The sequence below is a fragment of the Micropterus salmoides genome, unplaced genomic scaffold (genome assembly GCF_014851395.1).
Source record: "Micropterus salmoides isolate LMB-PRFRI ecotype aquatic unplaced genomic scaffold, ASM1485139v1 Ms_hic_scaffold_1, whole genome shotgun sequence".
NCBI lineage: Eukaryota > Metazoa > Chordata > Actinopteri > Centrarchiformes > Centrarchidae > Micropterus > Micropterus salmoides.
The window spans coordinates 43961458-43983485 of NW_024040040.1; the positions used below are offsets into that span (position 1 = coordinate 43961458).

The 22028-nt window shown below is 40.8% G+C and overlaps 1 protein-coding gene across 6 annotated transcripts in view; it reads right to left on the reverse strand.

The window, feature by feature from the left end:
* Positions 1 to 22028, reverse strand: part of cacnb2a (calcium channel, voltage-dependent, beta 2a) — an 85776-nt gene that overhangs the window by 18573 nt on the left and 45175 nt on the right. For 4 of the 6 annotated variants that reach the window (XM_038729879.1, XM_038729863.1, XM_038729887.1 and 1 more), the window contains 3 exons: positions 8530 to 8649; positions 287 to 409; positions 26 to 162 (listed from right to left, as the gene is read on the reverse strand). In XM_038729879.1, the coding sequence (XP_038585807.1) occupies positions 26 to 162; positions 287 to 409; positions 8530 to 8649 (380 nt within the window). Of the gene's footprint in view, positions 1 to 25; positions 163 to 286; positions 410 to 8529; positions 8650 to 10884; positions 11646 to 22028 lie in introns of those variants that run through there. The other 2 variants (XM_038729904.1, XM_038729872.1) reach the window with 2 other exon arrangements.

The following is a 22028-nucleotide window of genomic DNA, read 5'->3' on the forward strand; positions in this document are numbered from 1 at the left end:
CTTTTGTGAAAATGAGTAGTTTTACCTGGAGTGGAACTTGCCCTGTTTAGCTCTCTGCTCGTGGAGGATACGAGTGTTTTCGATCTTCACTGGACTGGGGATGAAACCGATTTCACAGCCTTCCTTCACCAGGCGTCCTATCCACCAGTCGTTGTTGAACTTCTACACAGAATAATTAAAAGATGGTAATCTTGAGCTTTCCCTTCCTCCTCCTCCTCCTCCTCCTGATGTTGCTCAGCCTCAACATCTTGAATATCATCGTCTAATTGGAAAAATAACCACTCACTTCTTTGACATGGAGGAAGTCTTTAGCCTCAAAGGAGATGGCCATGCCTGGCACGGGGACATCATCATCGTGACTCGGGCTGTAGTTGACATTTGTGCGAACAGCAAATGCAACTGGTTTGGTCTGCCGGGGGGGAACAAAGATGGGAAATAAACTAAAATGTCAGATTTTGCACATAAGATATAAATGACTGTCAAATAGCAACTGAAACAAAACCCCAGACTCATAACCTCAGAACCTATGCTCAGAACCTCCACAATGGAGTGGAGACTTATTCCTTAAAATGTTTAAATCTGGATCTTTGTATGCACTGTTAGTGAGCTGTGATTCTTGTCTCTGTGTGAGGTGCAAAAATAACCCTGGGTGAGAGATACAAGCAGGCTATGACTCATCCAGAATTAGTTTAGCTATCTCTCCAGGAATGATTTGGCTGCTCACTGCTACAGGCTAAAACACACAAAACAATTCAGAGTGAGGCAACACGTTACTGTCCGTAGCAATCGACACCAATAGTAAACCAGGATTCTTGTCTTGCTCTTACTTTTGAGTACCACAAACAACACTCGCGTAAATGGTTCATAAATCAATTCCACAATCTTTACGACAGCTGAATCAATACTGGCCTTCCTATCGGATCACTGCTGACCTTCGTCTTAGGGACAAACAGTCCACTGAGATAATGCATACCGACTGAATTGTTTCCTGTACATGATATAACACCGCTTGCTGTCTACATATGGGAGAGCAACTGTCTTTCTTTCCAGACACAGATATTTTTGCACAAAATAAATCTCCTCTTCCCATAGTGACGCACTACATTTTCTACATAAACAGATTTGAATAAGATTTAATAACGTCATGAAAAAGTGTAATGGGAGAACCATATGCTCTCAGACAAACCCTCTGAGTCTAGATGTCTGCAAGAGTAGAATATACCCACATAAGACACACATTGCTTTAAGAACTACGTAAAATGCTTTTGGACATAATCTTGGAGCCAGCCTGGCGGCGATGGCAGCAACAGTTGGCAACACGGTCATGCCCTCAACCAGATTACATTTGCTCTGCCTTTGACTGTGTGACAAGCTTGACGGAAGTCAAGTGATAAGCCAAAATGAATGCACAGGGATGTAGCTTAGAGTAATCTCCCAGCGTACACTTGCACACTAAATATTTACCTACACATGAAAGAGAGCAAGATGAGGAGAAAGGGTGCGTGATATTCAGCTGGAAGCCAAATTGAATCAGAGTTTTGATGCTGTAACTTTAGTTCGAAACTTTGAAAATTCTGAAAAATGCTTTCATAGTGAACTCAAATCTGTCATATTCTAAATATATCTGCGAGCTGCTTGTCTCTAGTCAGAAATTATTAAACCACAGCAGACTTGTGAATAAACGTGAGCTGTACAAGGATCTAACATGGCTTCCTGCCTAACAAAGTTCTCTAACGTTTCACATTCAAAAGAAGAGGTAACGTTAAAGTGAATCTTAAAGTGTCAGGTCCTCCTTGTAGGCAGTCATTTAGTAGATTATTTAAACAGCAGCGTTTCCTCTGTGTCACTGTACCATAGACGATATGTTTTAGAAAAAATGTAAGGAAATAACTATTGCATTATATATATATATAATTATTTGCCTATGTAGGAGAGCCCTGTTTATCATTAATATTATAGCAATGACACAGATATGATATATGGTATTATTCGCAGTAGTAATAGCAGTAGTAGCATATGGGTAATTTTATAGTTTCTGTTTTCCTGGCCCCCACACACTATTTAGTTTAATGTTCATTAATAGTAGTACTCCATAATTTATAACAAATCAGATATTTAAAAAATGTTCTGTAGTTTTATTTGACTCATCAAAACCTTGATATATTTTGTTGTACTTTGTTCAAAGTACTATTTATAATAAAAAAACTTTATTTTTGTACTGCATTATGTCATGGTATCTTGATATGGTCTCAAATAACATTTTAGGGATAATCTTTGTTTATTTCATGCGTTTCTTAAAACAAGGGGAAAAAAACAATATCGGCCGATATATCAGCTATGGGCAGTTCAAAACCAGAATATCTCATAGATCTCCAATATGCTAGCTGGAGCTCACATTTCTCACTGAACAACAGAAAGTAGGAAAGTGGTAGCTCTGTAAGAGGAAATGAAAGAGAAGAGGAGGCATTACAGCAGTTCATTTGTTATGATGTGTTGAGTGTTGATTATAAAATTGGTTAAGACTACACTTCATCACTTCAAGCTACACTTTTTATTAAATTTTTTCTAAAAATTAATTTTGTTTATTTAAATTTAGAATTTATTATTTGAATAGTTATTATTTATTATCCTTCCAGTTTGATGTGAAAACTGACTGAAATATTATTTGATTTGACAGTCCGTTGTTGACTAAAAACATGTGTTGATACAATTATAGGTTATAGTACTGAATGATAACGCAAGTTCGTCGTTTTGATGTTTCGGACCTTTGCTTCAGGAAATTTTCTCTAACTAGACCTCTTTGAAATCTAATTGAATACCCCTGAGCTATCGCATTTTAAAAATTTCAAATATCAAAATTGGTATTGGACTTAAAAATCCCATATAAGACTGGCTCTACAGCTAAGTTACAACTCTTCTCTGTTGGGATGTTGTAGTGGTGGAACGAGCTCCCGACCAATGTCAGGACAGCTCTCTCACCAGCTTCTGCAAGAGACTCATGACTCACTTGTTCAGAGTTCACCTGGACTCTGCTTAGCCTCCCTCCTTCAGGTCCTCCTCTAACCAGGTTTGCCAAAGGTGATATGTGATATACAGTATACATATATAATGTTGTGTTCACAAACTCTTTCCGCTGCCAACAAGTGGCTAAAAATCTGTTATTGCAGGTTTAAATACTCGATATGAGATTAAATGAGTTTTAAAGATTAATATTTCTCATGCAGCACTTTCCCATTCACCTTCAACCTTCATCAATTGAACAGGTAAAGTGGGACTGATTGGATTTGCTTAGATCTAAATGCTACCTGAGATCTTTTAAACAGACAGCAAAGCTCAGTGAACCTGAGTGCTTTGAGAGTAATGCATCAGCGGCCCCAGGAGGAGCTTTACAGATGTGAAGCTTTTCTCCTTCATCATGGCTTTTACTATCCACTAATGCTTCAGGTGTGAAGTGACGATGATGAACTATGAGGGATTATGGAAATAATACATCAGTGAAAATCCTACTGGAATCATTTTCATCATCCGGACAGCTATGTAAATATTCCATGCAGTGATGGTTGTAAGCTGCATGTGTGTGTGTGTGTGTGTGTGCGCACTCCCTCATTGAGGAGACCATCCAATCCAATGTGCAGTGCCAGGACCTGCAGAGGACAGGGCGTCCTTGGTGTTTGCATGCATTGAGTCACATGGCTGCATGAAGGTATGAGGTCCATTAGTAGACGTATGTATGCTCTCTCGGTTGTCTGATGGGCCGCTGCACACATACATGTCCTGCATGCCATCTTGTATCACAGGTGACTGCAGGATTTAAACATAACGGCACCTTTAACGCTGCTGTACTCTCTACATCTCCTGACTGCGTCTATACTGCTCTGGTGCTTCTTACATAACAGGCCTTCATTATGGATGCCTTATTGACTGCAGTGAGGGAGGGAGAAGGACATACGCGGAGGGCTACAGACTGGGTAAGAAAGAAGGAAGGAGGGGAAAATGGTGGGGGAAAAAGAAAAGAAAAGGAGATGGACAAAATTATAGAGGACAAGTAAGCAGACGACAGGAAGTGAGAGGAGACACATTCACAGAGATAACAGGCAGAATAAGATAAGACAGAGATATCTGGCTCAAGAGAAGCCCTATCCGTAGTTGGGAACCCTGGGAGGCAGCGCTATTGACCAAATTAAAACCACACGTCGCTCGTCACAATATCACATCGCACCATGAACACTTCAGATGATAATACCTCCCAGCTCTCTCTGTACTTTACTTGTGCTGACTGATTGAACGCTTGCCCCTGCTCTTGCTGATTTGACATGTAACGTGCCACGGCCTCTCCATTAGCAGCACACACGAGAACCTCGTGCTATAAATCAACTTTCCCACATTGTTTCACCTTGAATGTTGTGGATTGACCTGAAATGAATTCTCCTTAGCTGTGTGCACTGGCCTCAGGCTAAACGGAGAGGCTGTAAGATGTATTATTGTACGGTATGAAGGGAACAATAACCATCATTAATTAATTAAGTGTGGGAAAATATTTCTATAATTATCCAAGGTTGCTTTAGTATATTATAGGTAAGTGATGATAAATGAAGGCTAATGTTTATGACTAAATCAGTGCAGCTACCAGTTATTGTTCCTTGTTGCCTGGAGTGAGAAGGTTATGATTTTTATCAAGTTTTATTTACATGAATCGTTTGTCTTGTAATATGTGTGCACAAATTCAAGAAGTCAGAGTCCACATTGTACCTATTGTTGCCAGTGAGTTAAAGTCCTTGAGAAAATACTGATAGCTGAATTACTCCACCGCCTCAACTGGAAGCAGCCACAGAAGTTTATTTACCGCAACCTGCAGGACGCCGTCAAAATGTAGGAATTTTTCATATACAGTGTTTCCCATAAATTGATTATTTATGGCAGCCCACCACAATATTACGCTGACCGCCACATACTGATTTTCAATCTAGGGCTGCATGATATTGGAAAAACTAACATTGCAGTATTTTTCTTTTCTGCGATATATTTTGCGATATGAAAAAAATACAGGAAGTTTCACCAGATTACTTCAGTAGCTCTATTTGAAAATAATTGAGCATCCTAAAAGAATTGATCAACTGATCGAGAATAATATTGGGATTACTAGTTCACTGTGCTTGCAGAGCCTGCTTGCCACTCAAACTGTATATCCAAGAACTCTTAAAATCGGAGTAAATGATGTTACATCTGACAAACTTGAAATGAGAACTGTCCAAGTTTTCTTTTTCTATCAAGCAGCAAAAAGGTTGAGGTGGTTGAGTTAATTTGACTTGCTTGATATGGCACTGTTCTGCGATGTGACTATTGCGCAAGGGCACATTGCGATGATGATGCTCCGGCGATATATTGTGCAGCCCTATTTCAATCTTTTTCATTCTGTGGAAAACACTATATAAACAATGCAAACTCATACACCCATTACCTTATCTATAATAACAAAAATACAGGAAACACTCATTAGTCATAACATTTAATCTTGTATTAACTGATTCTATGGCCAGAAACAGAAACTGGCTGTCAAGAGTAACATAGCTAGCCAGCCAGCTAGCTGCAAGTATCAAAGTAAACAAGAGTCCTACAAATTCAGTTCCGGTCCTAGGATTGCGGTCCTGCAGCTTCCAGTACTGCAGCTACATAGTACTCTGATTCAGACAGGGGCTGAAATGAAGGTCTCCATGAAGACCCAGTGTAAGGCAGAAATTATTTTTTTTATCTTTGAATCCTACAAATTTGCCACACAGGAGTCACAGAACTACAATATAGGACTGGAAAAGCAGTATAACAGGTCTCTCTTATAGATGGGGAAACGCTCCATGGAGCGACCCCTTTCATATGCAAGTAGCGGTTTCATCCATTGTTATATATAAAAATACTGATTATAGCAGTATTTAAATACTTAAAAAGCCAGTCACCTTTGATGGCCTGACCTAAATAGTAACTTTGGAACAGATTACAGTCTCACATTTAGATGTGCCACTAATCACTTGACCTAAGAGGTCAAGTGAGGTAACTGACTTGAACATATATTGATTTGTTTAGATTGCATTTTATTTCCATCAGAAAACAGATATTAAATAGACATTAGATTTGGACTAGACATAGACATGACTATTCTCTGGAATTAAAAGTATTTCAGCAATTTAGTATTGCACTTCCATAACGTGGCGGGATTTTCTAACAGACAGATGGGAAAAAAAGACTGTTTTCCCTAATATGGGTCAAGCACCAAAACCCTTTTATCCTACACTTTCCTTATAACACCTATAATGCTCCCTCTCTGGTAAAGGCTCTCACATTTCAAACTCTACTCACACAGTTTGTAACGCAGTCTTTCCGCTGACAAATTTGAGTCTTCAAGCCTTAGCTGAGATAACCCGCTGTTGATGGAGTTATTATTTCAGACTTGAAAACACTTCTCCACCAAAGCCACATTATAACGGTTTTCACAGGCTGACTAGCACTCAATACTAATTTTGATGTGTTTAGAAAAGTTAGAGACAGAGGGTGTTTAGTTTATGTGTATATTTAAATATATGTACATTTTGTACGCCATATTAATGGAATGGAATGTGAAAAAGCATATTAGAGCAATGGGAATTTTTGTACTTAACATGACAGGAATCAACTCTATCCTCACTACTTATAAATATCAGTGGTATGTTAGGGAAGTCATTGTGAATTACTGCCCATAAAGGCTCACAGTCAGAGTCTGCACTTCCTCTGACCCCAGCTTGCTCTCTCTTTGGTGGCCAGACCGCTGAGAGGCTATTTTTTACTGATCATCTGTCGTGTAAAATGCCAGCAGGGGGTAATTTATGCCAGGTTATCTACAAAGCCAACGTATCTTTTTAATGTGTGAGCCAGAGAGTGTGGCTCTGGAAAACAACAACATAGATCTCCTGGAATGATCTATCTTTGCCAGCTACGAGCTACCCCAAGACACAGCGCAGGAGGAAAATGTCTGCTAGGATGGATGGATCGCCAAAAGCTTAGAGCTCACAGCTAATGAGCGCACTAGCTGTAACGGACACATAATAAAAAACAATAAACCAATTTTTCAGACACTTTCTTCAATTAAAATGCAAAAACAGAACACCATGAGTTATCCAATGGAGCCGTAAAGCAGGCAGAGAACATAATGTGCACAGAAGATAGCCAAATTATTTCAAAGATCAAAGGCATAAATCTTAATAGTGCCAGCGCTTTATGTGATTTTGTGGAAGCGAGCTCTGATTGCAATTCCTGTCCCGCAAAGGCAAGCCTGCTCTGCCGTGTGTGTGTTTGTTTATATGCTGCTAATTGTGGCCCAGAGCAGAGCAGAGCAGGCGAGGCTTGGCTCTGATAAACAGTGACGCTGAGCCCTCCGAGGCCCCTAACCTCTCACATCAGCAGCCCCAAACAGCCCTTTCTTCATCTTAGAAACCAGCTGGAATCCGCTCCAGTATCCTGCTTCTGCTCATAGTCGGCCCTGCAGCATTGTCCACTACTCTCACCACAGGATAATAAAACACCATACGATTTACTGTTATTATTTTAATGTCTGAGCGTGGGCGAGATGAACTAGGGAAGTCAGAAATAACACCAACTTTATACAAAAATCTTGACCCCCACTCTTAAAAAAAAAACATGCTGGCCTAAGAAATGAGACCAACAAGGAAGCAGACACAGCTTTTCATCTTCCAAAAACAAACCAACCAGTGTAAAGTTTACATTACCATTTGAGTGACGCCCGACATAATTCATCCAAGCATAATAAACCAGTTTTTGTCTGTGCAAACACAGTCTATTACTCTCATATTGCATTCTGTTGCCCCTAACCATCACAACTATGTGCGTCACCTCCTTACACTGAGCTTCACCTAAAAGTAATTATAACTTTAACCCTAAAACCTTGCGGAGCTTTCTTGCAGACAAATGTCTGTTTACATTCAGTGGTTCTCACCATATACACACACACATACATACACACACACATATACTTGAGGACCAACATACATGTTGTTGGTCATAAAACATTTGCATTGTTCATATCTAAATTGTGCAATGTTTGCATTAATGTTTTCTATCTTGCAGTGTTCCTTCCTTGCCCTTTCAGGCCCATTGCTATGCTTCTTTTCTCATTATTGCCACCAATTGTCAATCATTGGAATAGTGTGAAATCAGCGTCACAAGACAAACAAAAGAGGCACCCATCTAGTAAAGTCATTATTTCATAGCACTACTAATGGTCACAAACTCCAAGGCAGACAACTGGAACAGCCAAACTCACTTTCCATTAATGTTCTCACTCTCAAGGTCTAAAACTCAAGTTGTTCTTACAAAAATAAAAGTTTAACAACATACACACTTGTTGATCCCTGGTCCCACTTCTCACTGTCTGTGTCCCCACCTGACCTCGTGTTGTTGTTCCTGACACAGCTGGTAAAACCCACATCTACAAGAGATAGGAACTGGACCGAGTGATCTTAGTGCTACTGGGTTTTATATACCAACCTTGGCCTTGTCGAGCTGTGCCTGAGCCTGTCGCTCTGCCTCTCTGCGCACTGCCTCCTTATCCTCCTCGAGGGACACATCGGAGTCTGATGGACGGCTGGTGTAGGAGTCGGCCGAACCCTAAAGAGAGGCAAACAACACTTTAGAAAGACACATTCAATGAAACTCAACTCCATCCATTTGGATTTACAGGCATCAAAAAGGTGATGGGCTGTACAGGATGTTAGGGACGCAGGAGAAAACTTGCACTGCATTTGCTCTTCAAAGAAAGGTTCAACTTTGGAGTTAAGCTTCTGTTGTGCAACTTACAAATATTCAAACACACCCACACAGACAGAAGTGTTGGGCTCTGGTCATCAATCTCAGTTGATTTCATGAAATAGTGAATGTAGAGGCTACGCTCAATAGCTCAATAAGAGCTGATTGAATCTGAAGCAAATAATGGACACTTCCTCTTTTTAAGAGGAGGGATGCCAAAGGACACAAACAGTTTTCCGTAGAATAACATCACCAGCAGCTCTTCTTCTATCCTTAGCTCTCTCTCAGCTGCTCGCCAGCAGATCTGTTGTGATCCTTCTGTGATAAACACTGGGGGAAACATTAAAGACACCACATTGCAGTATGTGTGATATTTGGTTGTGACAGATCTACTCATAAACAAGCAGACTCACAAATAGCAAAACACACAATCACAACCTTAGACACACCCCTGCCCTGAGTGCAGTGCATTGGTGCACACCACCAGACGCACACTCTTACTTATATACTACATGAAGACAGATCATTAATAATTGCTGAGGTAGAAGTAGTAAAGTAATAATTGCATGCTCTTGCTATACAGATCGTAGTGTCTGCAATAAGGGGTTTAAACCAGTGTGCCCTACAAAGGCAGAGATCATAAAAACTACTATAAAAAAGCTGAAGTCGAAAAGAAAAAGAAGGGTTTGAAGTTTTCTGACTTGTTAAACTGTAACAGATAGATGACGCAATATTCAATCTTCATTTTATGAAAATGGTGGTTACTGGTAAACTGCTAAACTAGGTTAGTTGACTAGTTCAGCTGTTTTTATTCTCTGTGACCAGATGTAGTGACTACCTTATTTATGTAGGATAATAAACAACTTACCAATATGTTTTTCATAGACATAGTTAATTTAAATTATATACTTAAAAATAAATGTTTCTAATTCAAATCAAGTCACATTCTGGTGTTTTTTAAATTCTGACTAGCGTAAATGTGTAGTTACTGCATTTTGGCTTTGTAGGACTGCACTGATAGCTACAGCCAACTGAAATAAAATTCAATACTGATAAAACAAAAAAACACACAAATGTGAGTAAACGTTTCATACTTTAATTTGTGGAGGTTGAAATGATTAGCAATATTTGCATACAACAGATAATTTCTCAGCGCCACATATCCGTTTCAGTTAAGTACAAATCAGGGCTTAAGATTAAAAGAAGGGATTTTTAACTAAGTGAAGGCAGTATGAGCTTTATTCTTACCTGCACGATACTATTCCACCCACACAAGGTCTTTCATTCATCTCACTGCACCATTACACTCTGCTGTCTGAGTTAAAAATAGCCACACTCACTCTGTGCCTGATTAGAATTACCCAGCCATCACATACATACAAAGGAGGATCTCCTTCCTCTCCACTTACATGACTATCTGACTTATGGAGAGATGAAACAAGTGTTATTACTGTACACAATACAAGGATATTCATATTTATTTCCTTTTCATGAAACCCTGCAGCTCATCAATTGCCTCTGTGTCGCTCATCCTTCCTCTTTGGTACCTCATATGAATAACTCATTTGAAAGCAAGCCCTATCCATGGGCTGCTTTTTGCTGTCATCATTTATTTAATCTCAGCGTGGCTTTCAAATCATCAACACCCAAGCTATGTGTCAAATGCTGCTCAAGCCTGAGTCAGAGTTTGAATATGCAGCACTTCCACATTTGGATAAGATGTAAATGTTTTAAGTTCGCGTGTTATTGCACATTGGCCTCACTGTTATGAGCTCCATTTGGCCTTGAAAAGTGCAGGTGAACATATCTGGTGTGATTACTCCATCAGGTCACGTCTAACGATGGGGCGTGATCAAGAACGGCGTCCCAGTGGGTCAGAGGGAGGTGATTTGGAGCTCTGCCCAGAATCTGACAGCCGTAACTGATAGCGACACCCAGCTTCTCATCATCTCCAGGCAATACACAACAGCACCACGTTGACCCCAACACTACGGACTGATGAGTGAAGTAGAGACACACAGACTCACTGCACAACACACACATGCACAGAAACACAGACCAGCGTTCACAATGTAAACACACTCAAAATCTGCTTACACAGGCATCAGAGCTCTTGACGCGACCTCCCTTGGCTCGTTTCAGCAAGCGGATCCAGGTGGCCTTCATCAGCCACACTGGTCATTCAGTGTCCTGAGCCACTGCCCCCCCCACTACTGCTATCACTACACTTAACTGCACTTCTGTGGTCACTTTTGCACCAGCGCTGCAGCGTCCGTCGCTGCTCTGGCTACAGGTACATTCAACACTGTGGCAACATCGACAGCTGGTTCCTGTTACACCTCGGCTGTAAATGCTACCTTCGTCTCTGGATAAATAAAAAGCTTTGGAGTGAGGGCTCCTTGTTTTGCTGCAGCCCCAGTTAGCCCTGCTGCTATCTGTAGAGCCACAGCTACTGCTCCTCCTGCTGCTGCTGGCGTTGCCGAAGATGGGGAATCCACAGGAGCTCTCTGCCCCGCGCATAATCTCAGCAGCTCTCTCCCCCAGTCTGCCTCAGTCTCCTTGATAGCAGGAGTTCTCAGCGTGCCGCTGCAGGTGCTGAGGCTGTCTCCCGGTATGAGTCAGGTGGCAGCGATGCTTCTCATCCTCTCATTCAAGCTTTGGCTCCAGCCTCCTTCTCCTCCTCCACTGTAGCCTCCCCGTGCTGCTCCACAAGCGCTAGATAACAGCAGTTTATCTACATGAGCCTGGTGTGGCTGCCTGTGACCGACTCTCCTCCTGATGCTAATGAAGCTGCCGCCTCTCAGGTGCTGCAAGCTCCCTCTTTCTCACTCTCTGTGTCTCAGCCTGTCAGTGTTTATCCTGCATAGTCCTCCAGTGTTTCTGCCTCTCTATCTCTGTCTCTACCCACCCCTCCTTCTCCTCCTCCTCTGTCACTCCTCTTGGTTTTTTTTTTTTTACCCCTCACAGTCAGTCCATCTGCTCGTTGTGTCTCTGCAGTGATAAGCGCTGGGCAGAATGTGTGCTATATGGATACTGTTTATGTGTTGTCTGCACATGCTGTTTTGTTCTTTTGAGATGTAAACACACACAAGAATTTGGTGTCACATTGGCATCTTCTCAGAGGTGGAGAGCTTGTTTACTGTAGAGAATCCTACAATATGAATCTGCTCACTTTTATCATGCATCGTATTAGTGCTGCAACTAATCAGTATCGATTCACACAGTGGTTCTTAAGCTTTACTTTTCATGCCCTCCTTTGGAAGCTAAATATACGTCATGCGCCCCCTACATCATTGGGGATTAAAGCAGCAAGACAAGCAAAGCAGCATTACTGAGAACATGGTCTGGATGTGTCTCTTCATATTTCTAAACACTGGTGTGCAAATACAAAATACTAAACAATGTTGCTTCATTAGACACAAAACACTCAAGGCCCTCCTGCTAAATACTTACAATTACTTACAGGCTTTCTCATATATTGGATTTGACTGCAGTGTTTGCTTAGTGAGCATCACCTGAAAACGATAAATCGATTGTCTAGTTTGAGCAGAGCAGAATAAATTAATTGTTTAATTACGATTTTAAGCAAAAATACACACTGGTACAGGTGGTAAATGTAGGTTAGTTCTGGCTTTATTCTGTTTTTATATCATTGTAAATTAAAGGAGCAATTGGAATAGGTTACCTTTTCCTCTGGGAAATTGTGATGGACATTTTCACAGAAAAATAATCATCATTTAATGAATAATGAAAATTTTAAAAGCATTTATAATTAGCGTTTTTTAACCTTTTTTTTTTAGACAAAACAATCGATTAAAATAATTGTGTAAAATTAAAAAAAATGTTGCAGTGCCAAGAGTTAAATATAGTGTATGTTTTTTAAATCACCTCTTCTTCACCCTGGTCTCAGCATCAGGGATTCTGAGGTGAAAGCTGCTCTAAATCCTCACCCGTCAGATCAGCGGTAATTCATTACAAGTGAGCGGAGCATCGCAAAGCCACACAGGACAAATGAGAATAATTACAGCGTTAATTAAAAATTTCCCATATCCACATAAAAGGAACAGCTGAAGCTAAATCCTGCAGAAAATTATTCAAAATGTCCCCTCCTCACTTTTCTTTTTTTGCACTGCTGACGCACGATTCTCCTCGGCCTGTGCTGTCATGAGGTTGTGTGAGGTCAGAGAAGTCAGGGGTCAGCCCGTGGGACCAGCGGTTGAAATAAGCTTGTTAGTTTATGACCAGCAGTCCCTCCCCAAGGAGCACTAACTATAGATCAAAGGATGACATGCTAATCAGTGGCGCTAACCAATGAATGACATGCCTCCATCTGCTCAGGGTCTTTTCAACAAGTGCACTTAAAAATGACTTCTTACGTGAAAGGAAATGCAGGGGGATGATAGTATGATTTTAGCTCATTAAGGCCAATTAAACAGACAAGGAAGGCAATAACCTGAAGTATTGATTGGTGGACAAGAAAAATGCATCTTGTCCATCATAACATCAAACCTCTCCAATCATCTCAGCTACAACAGCAGATTACAACAGAAAGGAGTACACCAATCCACTGCTTTGCCTGTTTTTCAGGAAATCGTACAATGGTCACATATGTTGCAAAAAGGTGGGTTGACACTAGCCTCAAGAGGGCACATGGCACAGATGCTCTGAACATGGAGCTGTGGGGCCCTGAGATCAGAGTGGAGGAGCTGTGAAGGCTGCACTCCGATAGCAACGCTGACAAAGACTCAGAGCGACACATCGAGCCTCCGGCTGCCTGATGTGACCGACCTCTAGACCCGCCGCCACGCTGATACTGACAGCGCTGTGTCACCCACACACACAAGCCACTAATAATAATCTAACAGCAGTATGATACTGCTTTGATCCATCGGGAGAGATACTCACACAGCAGAGTGAGAATCACAGCGCCATTCAAAGTTAGAATATTACTTAAGACCAATACAAAAAAAGGATTTTTAGAAATGTTGGCCAACTGAAAAGTATGAACATGAAAAGTATGAGCATGTACAGCACTCAATACTTAGTTGGGGCTCTTTTTGCCTGAATTACTGCAGCAATGCGGCGTGGCATGGAGTCCATCAGACTGTGGCACTGTTCAGGTGTTATGAGAGCCCAGGTTGCTCTGATAGTGGCTTTCAGCTCTTCTGCATTGTTGGGTCTGGCGTATCGCATCTTCCTCTTCACAATACCCCATAGATTTTCTATAGGGTTAAGGTCAGGCGAGTTTGCTGGCCAATTAAGAACAGGGATACCATGGTCCTTAAACCAGGTACTGGTACTGTTGGAAAATGTAATCTGCATCTCCATAAAGTTGGTCAACAGCAGGAAGCATGAAGTGCTCTAAAACTTCCTGGTAGATGGCTGTGTTGACCTTGAACCTCAGAAAACACAGTGGACCAACAGCAGCAGATGACATGGCACCCAAACCATCACTGAATGTGGAAACTTTACACTGGACTTCAAGCAACGTGGATTCTGTGCCTCTCCTCTCTTCCTCCAGACTCTGGGACCTTGATTTCCAAAGGAAATGCAAAATTTACTTTCATCAGAGAACATAACTTTGGACCACTCAGCAGCAGTCCAGTCCTTTTTGTCTTTAGCCCAGGCGAGACGCTTCTGACACTGTGTCTTGTTCAAGAGTGGCTTGACATAAGGAATGCGACAGCTGAAACCCATGTCTTGCATACGTCTGTGCATGGTGGTTCTTGAAGCACTGACTCCAGCTGCAGTCCACTCTTTGTGAATCTCCCCCACATTTTTGAATGGGTTTTGTTTCACAATCCTCTCCAGGGTGCAGTTATCCCTATTGCTTCTACACTTTTTTCTACCACATCTTTTCCTTCCCTTCGCCTCTCTATTAATGTGCTTGGACACAGCTCTGTGAACAGCCAGCCTCTTTAGCAATGACCTTTTGTGTCTTGCCCTCCTTGTGCAAGGTGTCAATGGTCGTCTTTTAGACAGCTGTCAAGTCAGCAGTCTTCCCCATGATTGTGTAGCCTACAGAACTAGACTGAGAGACCATTTAAAGGCCTTTGCAGGTGTTTTGAGTTAATTAGCTGATTAGAGTGTGGCACCAGGTGTCTTCAATATTGAACCTTTTCACAATATTCTAATTTTCTGAGATACTGATTTTAGGGTTTTCATTAGTTGTCAGTTATAATCATCAAAATTAAAAGGAATGAACACTTATAAATATATCAGTCTGTGTGAAATGAATGTATACATTATACAAGTTTCACTTTTTGAATGGAAATAAACCAACTTTTTGATGATATTCTAATTATATGACCAGCACCTGTATGAGCTTGATATTTGTGAAATATCTCAACAAACGTCTGGATGGATTGCCATGAAATTTAATAAATGAGTTCCATTGACTGATTCTATCATCATCTCAACATTTTAATTTGTCCACTTCGGTTTGTGACCAAATACATGCAAAGCACTTTTTGATTCATGCTAATTAGCTAAGTGGTAGACTCAATCTTGTTCATCAACACTTACGTTATCTGGGAATGAAAAGTACAGTAAGATCAATGTTAGGCGACTAAACTGACTTGGTTAATGAATATTATTCCAAAGCATTACAGCGTTAAGGCGTTGGAGCGTCATGGTCCCATACATCACCACGACCTCTGCACGTCAATAGAGCTAAATCATGTCCTGCAAAATAGTTAAATCCTACTTCCTAAGGAAACTGGGCTGCAAATCTGCGCTGGCAGTCTTGGGAGGCAGAACCGACAATTGTGTGTGAGATTGGCCGTCTTCATGCATTGGTCAGAGAAAGAGAGATGAAGGGGGCAATCGAAAGGGCAATGGTCCTGTGGTCTTTATACCGCTCTTATTGATTGATTTGGACAGATGTCATTGCTTTAAGACCACCAATGACCTCTACATGCAGCAGTGGCACGGTGATCATTACATTACATCACAAATCACTGAGGGTATTACCACACAGAGAAATGGGTGTGAGCCGGTCACTGCTGCCTCCTGAATTTGATAGAATCACTTACAGCGGATGAAGCCGTTGTACGAGGGAATCTTCATGATCTGATGACCAGCCACTTTAAGAGTTATTCTCCATCCACTATAAAAATGGAGAGCTGTCATGCACAAAATAAAGGCTTTTCAATCTTTTTCCATTCCTTCCCATCCCACGCTGACCCCACTTCTGCTCTCATCTCCCGTCTCTCTCAGAATTCCCAATGGCTTTGGCCTTCTTGCCTCCGTTTTGTATAAGAAGGGGAGGGCGGTTACGTGCATTTGTTGCTTTACCCAATAATCCCTAACTTGTGACTGATGCATTTTAAGTAAAAAAACAAAAACAAATCACATCCGTTGTTGTGTAACTATTTCATTCTGAAATACACAATCAGCTTAATTTACTTTTTCCAGTGTTAGCAGTTTCTCTTAGTAGCTGATAAATGTCCATAATGCTAATATTTTTAGTTCATAATGGAAACTTCAAACTTGTTGATAAGAACTGTGTTATACCAAAGCCCCAAAAAGTAACTGTTGTTTCCAAGGTCAAGAATGAACGGTCAAACTTAAGAATCACATATAAAGGTGTATCTTCTAACTTCTGATGTTGCCACAAAACAATCAAATTAAAACTTCTGAGTATCAAAAGTAATCCAGTAGAGTTTTGTCTGTACACAAATGGTTACAGTTCAATTAGCAACTGCAGTACAGATTTACCAAAACAAAACCACAAAAGAAAATAACAAGGCTCAGGTAGCTAACAGCTAACTGAACTGCTCCACGGCATCATACACTTCCTAGTTAAATCTCCCAAACCGTGATGGAAATTGTAGATTCATCTCAACATTTTAATCAGAGATGTGAAAAACAACAATAAATCTATTGAACTGCTGTTTTTGTCAAATACATTTTCTGATAGTACTGAGGGTCCCGTCGACACGGCTCATCTATCCCTGGGACACTGATACCATCCTCTTCAAATGCAAATATTTGTTATGTGTTGAAAAATCGAGAAATCCGTACAGATATTCATGGTCCCCAGAGGATGAATCCTAATGATTTTGGTGATCCTTGACTATTCACCTTGAGCCACCACGAGGTTAAAATTTACGTTTCTAAATTAAATGTCTTCACAACTTAAGATGAATTATAACTACTACTCCCAACCAGTTGAGATATGGCTGCCCACCCTGAGTCTAGGTTCGGCTCAAGGTTTCTACCTGCTAAAATATAATAAATAAAACTGAGTTGAACTGAACGGTGATATAATGACACGTGTCATGATTCTGTAATATGAAAGCCTAGCAGAATGGGATTCAAGTTATACCGTTCTATCCCAATATCCTCCTGTTTAAATATTTTTCTATAAAAGCGCCCGTATTTTTAACTTTTCTAAAAAATAAAACAAAATTTAAATGTTTGCTACGCTCCCTTCAAATTCCGCGTATGTGTACACATACCTGGCAATAAAGCTGATTCTGATTCCGGTAAAGCAGGTGACAGTAACATTGGTTGTAACAGTGACGGGATGTAAAAGGCACAAGTCAATAAAACAAGAAGCAGAAGAAGAAGAACAGCAGCATGAGGTGTTCAAGATGTGTGATCCATTACTATATAGAGTATTTCACTCACATATTGCCCTAAAAATAGATGTGTGATACAAAAACATTATTTACGATATGCGAGTAAAGACTTTACGTTATGATTATTGACAAGTTAGTACTTAACATTAATAAATTAGAGACCAATGTAGACTGTGCTTCTTGCACAAGGATTTAATGAATATAACAACCCACATAAAAGAAACTGCTGTATTTGGAATTAATATAGTGGCCTGGTGTTAAACTACATATGAAATTATAATGAATATCGTAACTATAAGTAATATATTAACATTCTACTAAATGGCTTATGATATTAATTCAATTTGTCAGTGCGCTGGGGATTTCCCTTATTATTTCCCTTATTTTCAAATCCCAACGTTGACGTGTATCTGAACTCTAAGACTAGGTAAATTTCAGACCTACTATCAAAATGAGCAAAACAGACAAAATTCAGACAAACATCAGCAGTGAATCAAATGGGGCAATGTGGTCAGGCTGCACAGTCTACCTCACATCATGCATCATGATTGAAGAATGAAGATTACTGCTCGTGCCAAGTCATGTTCACTTCTGGCTGGATGACTGTAGCTGAGTGCAGGGGGCTGACAATAGGCTGACGAGTGTGCTAGCAGTTTCAGGCTTGGCATTACTCATTCTTGGCTGGAACCAAAGCCCCTTTCCCCAGCCATCTGTCCATCACTGCCACTTCACTCAGTGCAACACAAAGTCAATTAAATCATCGGTCTACAAACAACGTCTCTTTCGTCAAAAAGAGACAATGAGAGCAGACATGACAGCCAAGAGTGAGAGATGTGTGACTGCTACAAGGGGTGGATGCTAATATCAAACACAGAACCGGGGAATGAATGCCAAGTGAGCAAGAATGTGAAAGATAAACACATTGGCAGTAGATCTGTGAAAGAAAAAGAAAGTGTGTGTGAGGGAGAAATTAGGAGAGAGATAGAAGAGGGGGGAGGAGGAATGATTCCTCTGTCGTGGTAAAAGAGGGATTGGCCGCAAGGACGTCAAGGTGACACTGACGGGCCTATGAAAAAAGTGTTTACCCAGCATTCCACGTGCCAGTGCATTAGATAAGTGCATCATCCCATCGATGTGATTGACTCACTGGCTGTCAATCACAAGAGCCCAGAGTGCAGAGCAGCTAACTAAAAACGTAAAAACCAGCCACATGGCAAGAGGGCTTAAAACTAGATATACCTTTTCAGCATGTTTTTATATTATATTTTTGTGCACACACATCTATTATTATGCAGAGTATGATCTTAACATAGATACAATACTAAAGTGTAACTAAATTGTAATAAGGAAAAAAACTTCATTCTTAAAAAGACTTATCAGAGAGAAAAACATCTACTTATTATGGATAAATTACAATTCTTTGTTGATAACCTTTTTATAATTAGTTACTTGTTCAGTAAAAAAAATACCACAAAAAATGCTCAACACAAAGAGCCCAAGGTTTTAAATTGCTTGTTTTGTCTGACCAGCAATCCAACTCCCAAAAATGTTCACTGCTCAAAGTTATGGGACAGCAAATACCAGCATTTCAGAAAGAATCAGAGCTACATCACATGACTCACACCTTTAGCATGTCAAAACTCCACCAAATCACCAACGAATAGCTAACTATCAATTAACTACTGTACTGTGTACTGAAGAAGAAGAGGTGGTAGTAGTAGCAGTTGTAGCAGCAGCAGTAGTCTGTTTTTTTAGAAGAAGAGAAATGAAATTGGGAGAAATGGAGGGTCACACATTATTTAGCACAAGAGCATGTCAGCCACCATAGCATCTCCTGCGCGTAAAAGAGAGTAGTGAGCGGAGACCGAGTCACTGGTTGCAATTCGCAACCCTCACAACTAGATCCGCACAGCTGTGCCTTTGAGCTACATGCTAATGTCAGCATGCTAACATTCTCACAATAACAATGCTAACAGGCCGATGTTTAGCAGATATAATGGTGCCCACTTTCACCATTTAAGATTAGCGTATATCATGCTAGCATTTGCAAATTGACCCCTGAATACGCAGCTGACCAATCATAGCGCAGTATAGGACTCACTCTAACTGAGGTCAGACACTTTCATGACTGCGCTCCATTGACTCATATGCAAAATGAGTCGTTTTCTAGCGTTTTTTGCTGTATTTTCCGAGATATGCTCAAACGCTGTTCCTGGGGCACTTGTAATAGTAACAGTACCTACTGTTAATGCGGTGGTTCACTTTTACTCTGATCGGTAGGCTTTAGCTTCTGTATTTATTAGTTTTAGGTCAGTTTGACAGCCTGAATACAACTCTCAAATGTGTTATGAAACTGCACAACTGTCCTTTCTGAGATTGCCTTTTCCAAAAATTAGACAATATTTCTCCAGGGAGAGTAGTAATAGACAGTGGCAGCACTGTGATAAAAGTCTGACAGGTCCGACAGTTTGTGGGACTTATCAAAAGTAACTAAGGGGGGCGTGGCTTAGTGAAGGGTCAATTGGCACTAAACACCAAGTACAGTTGAGGCTGATGGGAATGTTGTTAGTTTAGATATTTGGTCATTAACGAAAGTATCTGACAAATTAAAATGTCAACCTGATGATCTTGCTAGTTTTTTTCTTTTACCATGGAGATCTACCAAAATCATGGTAATCCATCCAACAGTTGTTGAAATGTTTTACTAAAAAACGAAAATGTCCACCTGCTGGTGGTTCTAGAGGAAAGGTCAGGGGATCACCAAAGTCAACAGGAATCCATTTGATAGTTGTTGAGATATTTCAGACTGGACTGAAGAGGTGGCCCAACCTAGTGACACTGCCTTTAAAATTAAACAAAATATTGTGACTTTCGTCTAAAAGTATTGATACTGAATAAACATTTTTAGGTGCTGATTTGTGATCAGCTGTTCTGACTATGTGACTTACAAATGAAGTGCTTCACTGTTGCTGCACCTTACAGATACCCTGCAACATTATGGCAAGAAAACTGCAGGGTGAGGGGACCCCTTCAACTACAAATGATGTGCTAATCCGCTGAGGAGCAATGCCCTCATCAAGAGTGAATCGCCTCACAGCAAGATCTCGTTTATCTAGATCTTTCCTCTCAGATCCCTCTGTGGAAACACAGCACCATAATAGGATGATGGCTGATCAAGGGGACACAGTAGGAGAGGCCAGGGGCGGCTCGGTGCTGCTATTTTGTGCTTGCGTCATCAATATTCTGGCAGTTTCCTGGTGTATGAAACCAGCTGTGGATGATTGATGAGAACTGGCTCAAAGAGCAGATCGAGCTGCTAACCATCTTCAGTGGAGCAAAACATCCCACCCTACAAACAGGACAGTGCTCCAGTACAATGATTTCATTTCACTTATTTTAATAATGATACCCAATTCGTGGGTAAAATTGTTATTTATGCTAAATGTATCTTGTTGCCAAAGAGGCACGGGGATTTCCCAGATTTAAGTCATAACTAAAACAAAAAAAGCCCTCGCTCTAAAGCAAGCCCACAAAAGGTCAACTATGTTAACCGTTAATGATTAGATTTTTTGTCTACATTAAACTCCAAATATACTAAGTGGACCTTGGTGCTTATTTTATTTTAATACAGTTTGTCTCTCTGCGTCTATAGCTTTCTCCTCAAAGTTAGCATTCTACTGCAACATCTCCTGCCACTGTCGTTGTCTGCACCATATGATCCCTGGTACCACTGGAAAGCTTTCTCCTACACAAAGCTGTCGGATCCAAATATGGTAATTTCCTTTGTACCAGCAACGAATTGTGAAAGTACAGATGGGGATTTAAGCTAAGTGTGAAATCTGATTGGTTAGCATCGATTTCTGACAACATAATTAGTTTGGATGCGTCACGTGACACTTCCTGGTTTAGCTTTCTGCGGAGGACTGTCTGTGTGTGTTTTGTGTGTGAAACTGTATCTGTTCAGACATGCTGTTACGCAGTTATCAGTTTTAATATTTTTGAGATGTATTGTGTTTGGTGTTCTTAAGGATTTGAAAAATCTATATTTACAGAGTGTCACGGTTGTCGCTGTCACCCTTGTGTTTCCTCTTTTCCCTGTCTCACCTCTACCAAGTAGGCTGTGTCCCTGGGGAATGAAGACCCGCCTACTTCCTGGTTTCTGGGGTGCTGACATCTGTACCGCCCATTGGTTCCTCTGTTTTCCACTAAACCAATGGCTCATCACCACGTTAATTACCTCCGGCTCATAAGGAGAGTCCAGCTGTTGCTCCGGGCAGCTTGTCACCGCCTGTTGACTTGTGTGCCGCTGGTATTGACTGCATAGCCTGTCTGTTGTACTTTGTGTGTAGTGGAACTATCCACCTTCAGTGCCTATTAGCTGTACATTGTGTTTAGGTAAACATTTGCATACCTTTGAATGTTAGCTCCACATTTGAGTGCAGTGGAGAAGTTCACTTATTGTTCTGTTTGCTATTTTGTTAGTTTCACCAGGTGGAGTGGGTGCTGTGCTCTTTGTGTTTTTTTGTAGTAAGATTCAACCCTGTTTAAAACGGTAGATAGGTGCAGGCCTCCTTTTAAGGACCTTTTTATTTTAACTTGGTTTGTTATTTTCGCAGCACCCTCGTCCACCCTCCTTTTGTTCTTTTTGTTACCTGT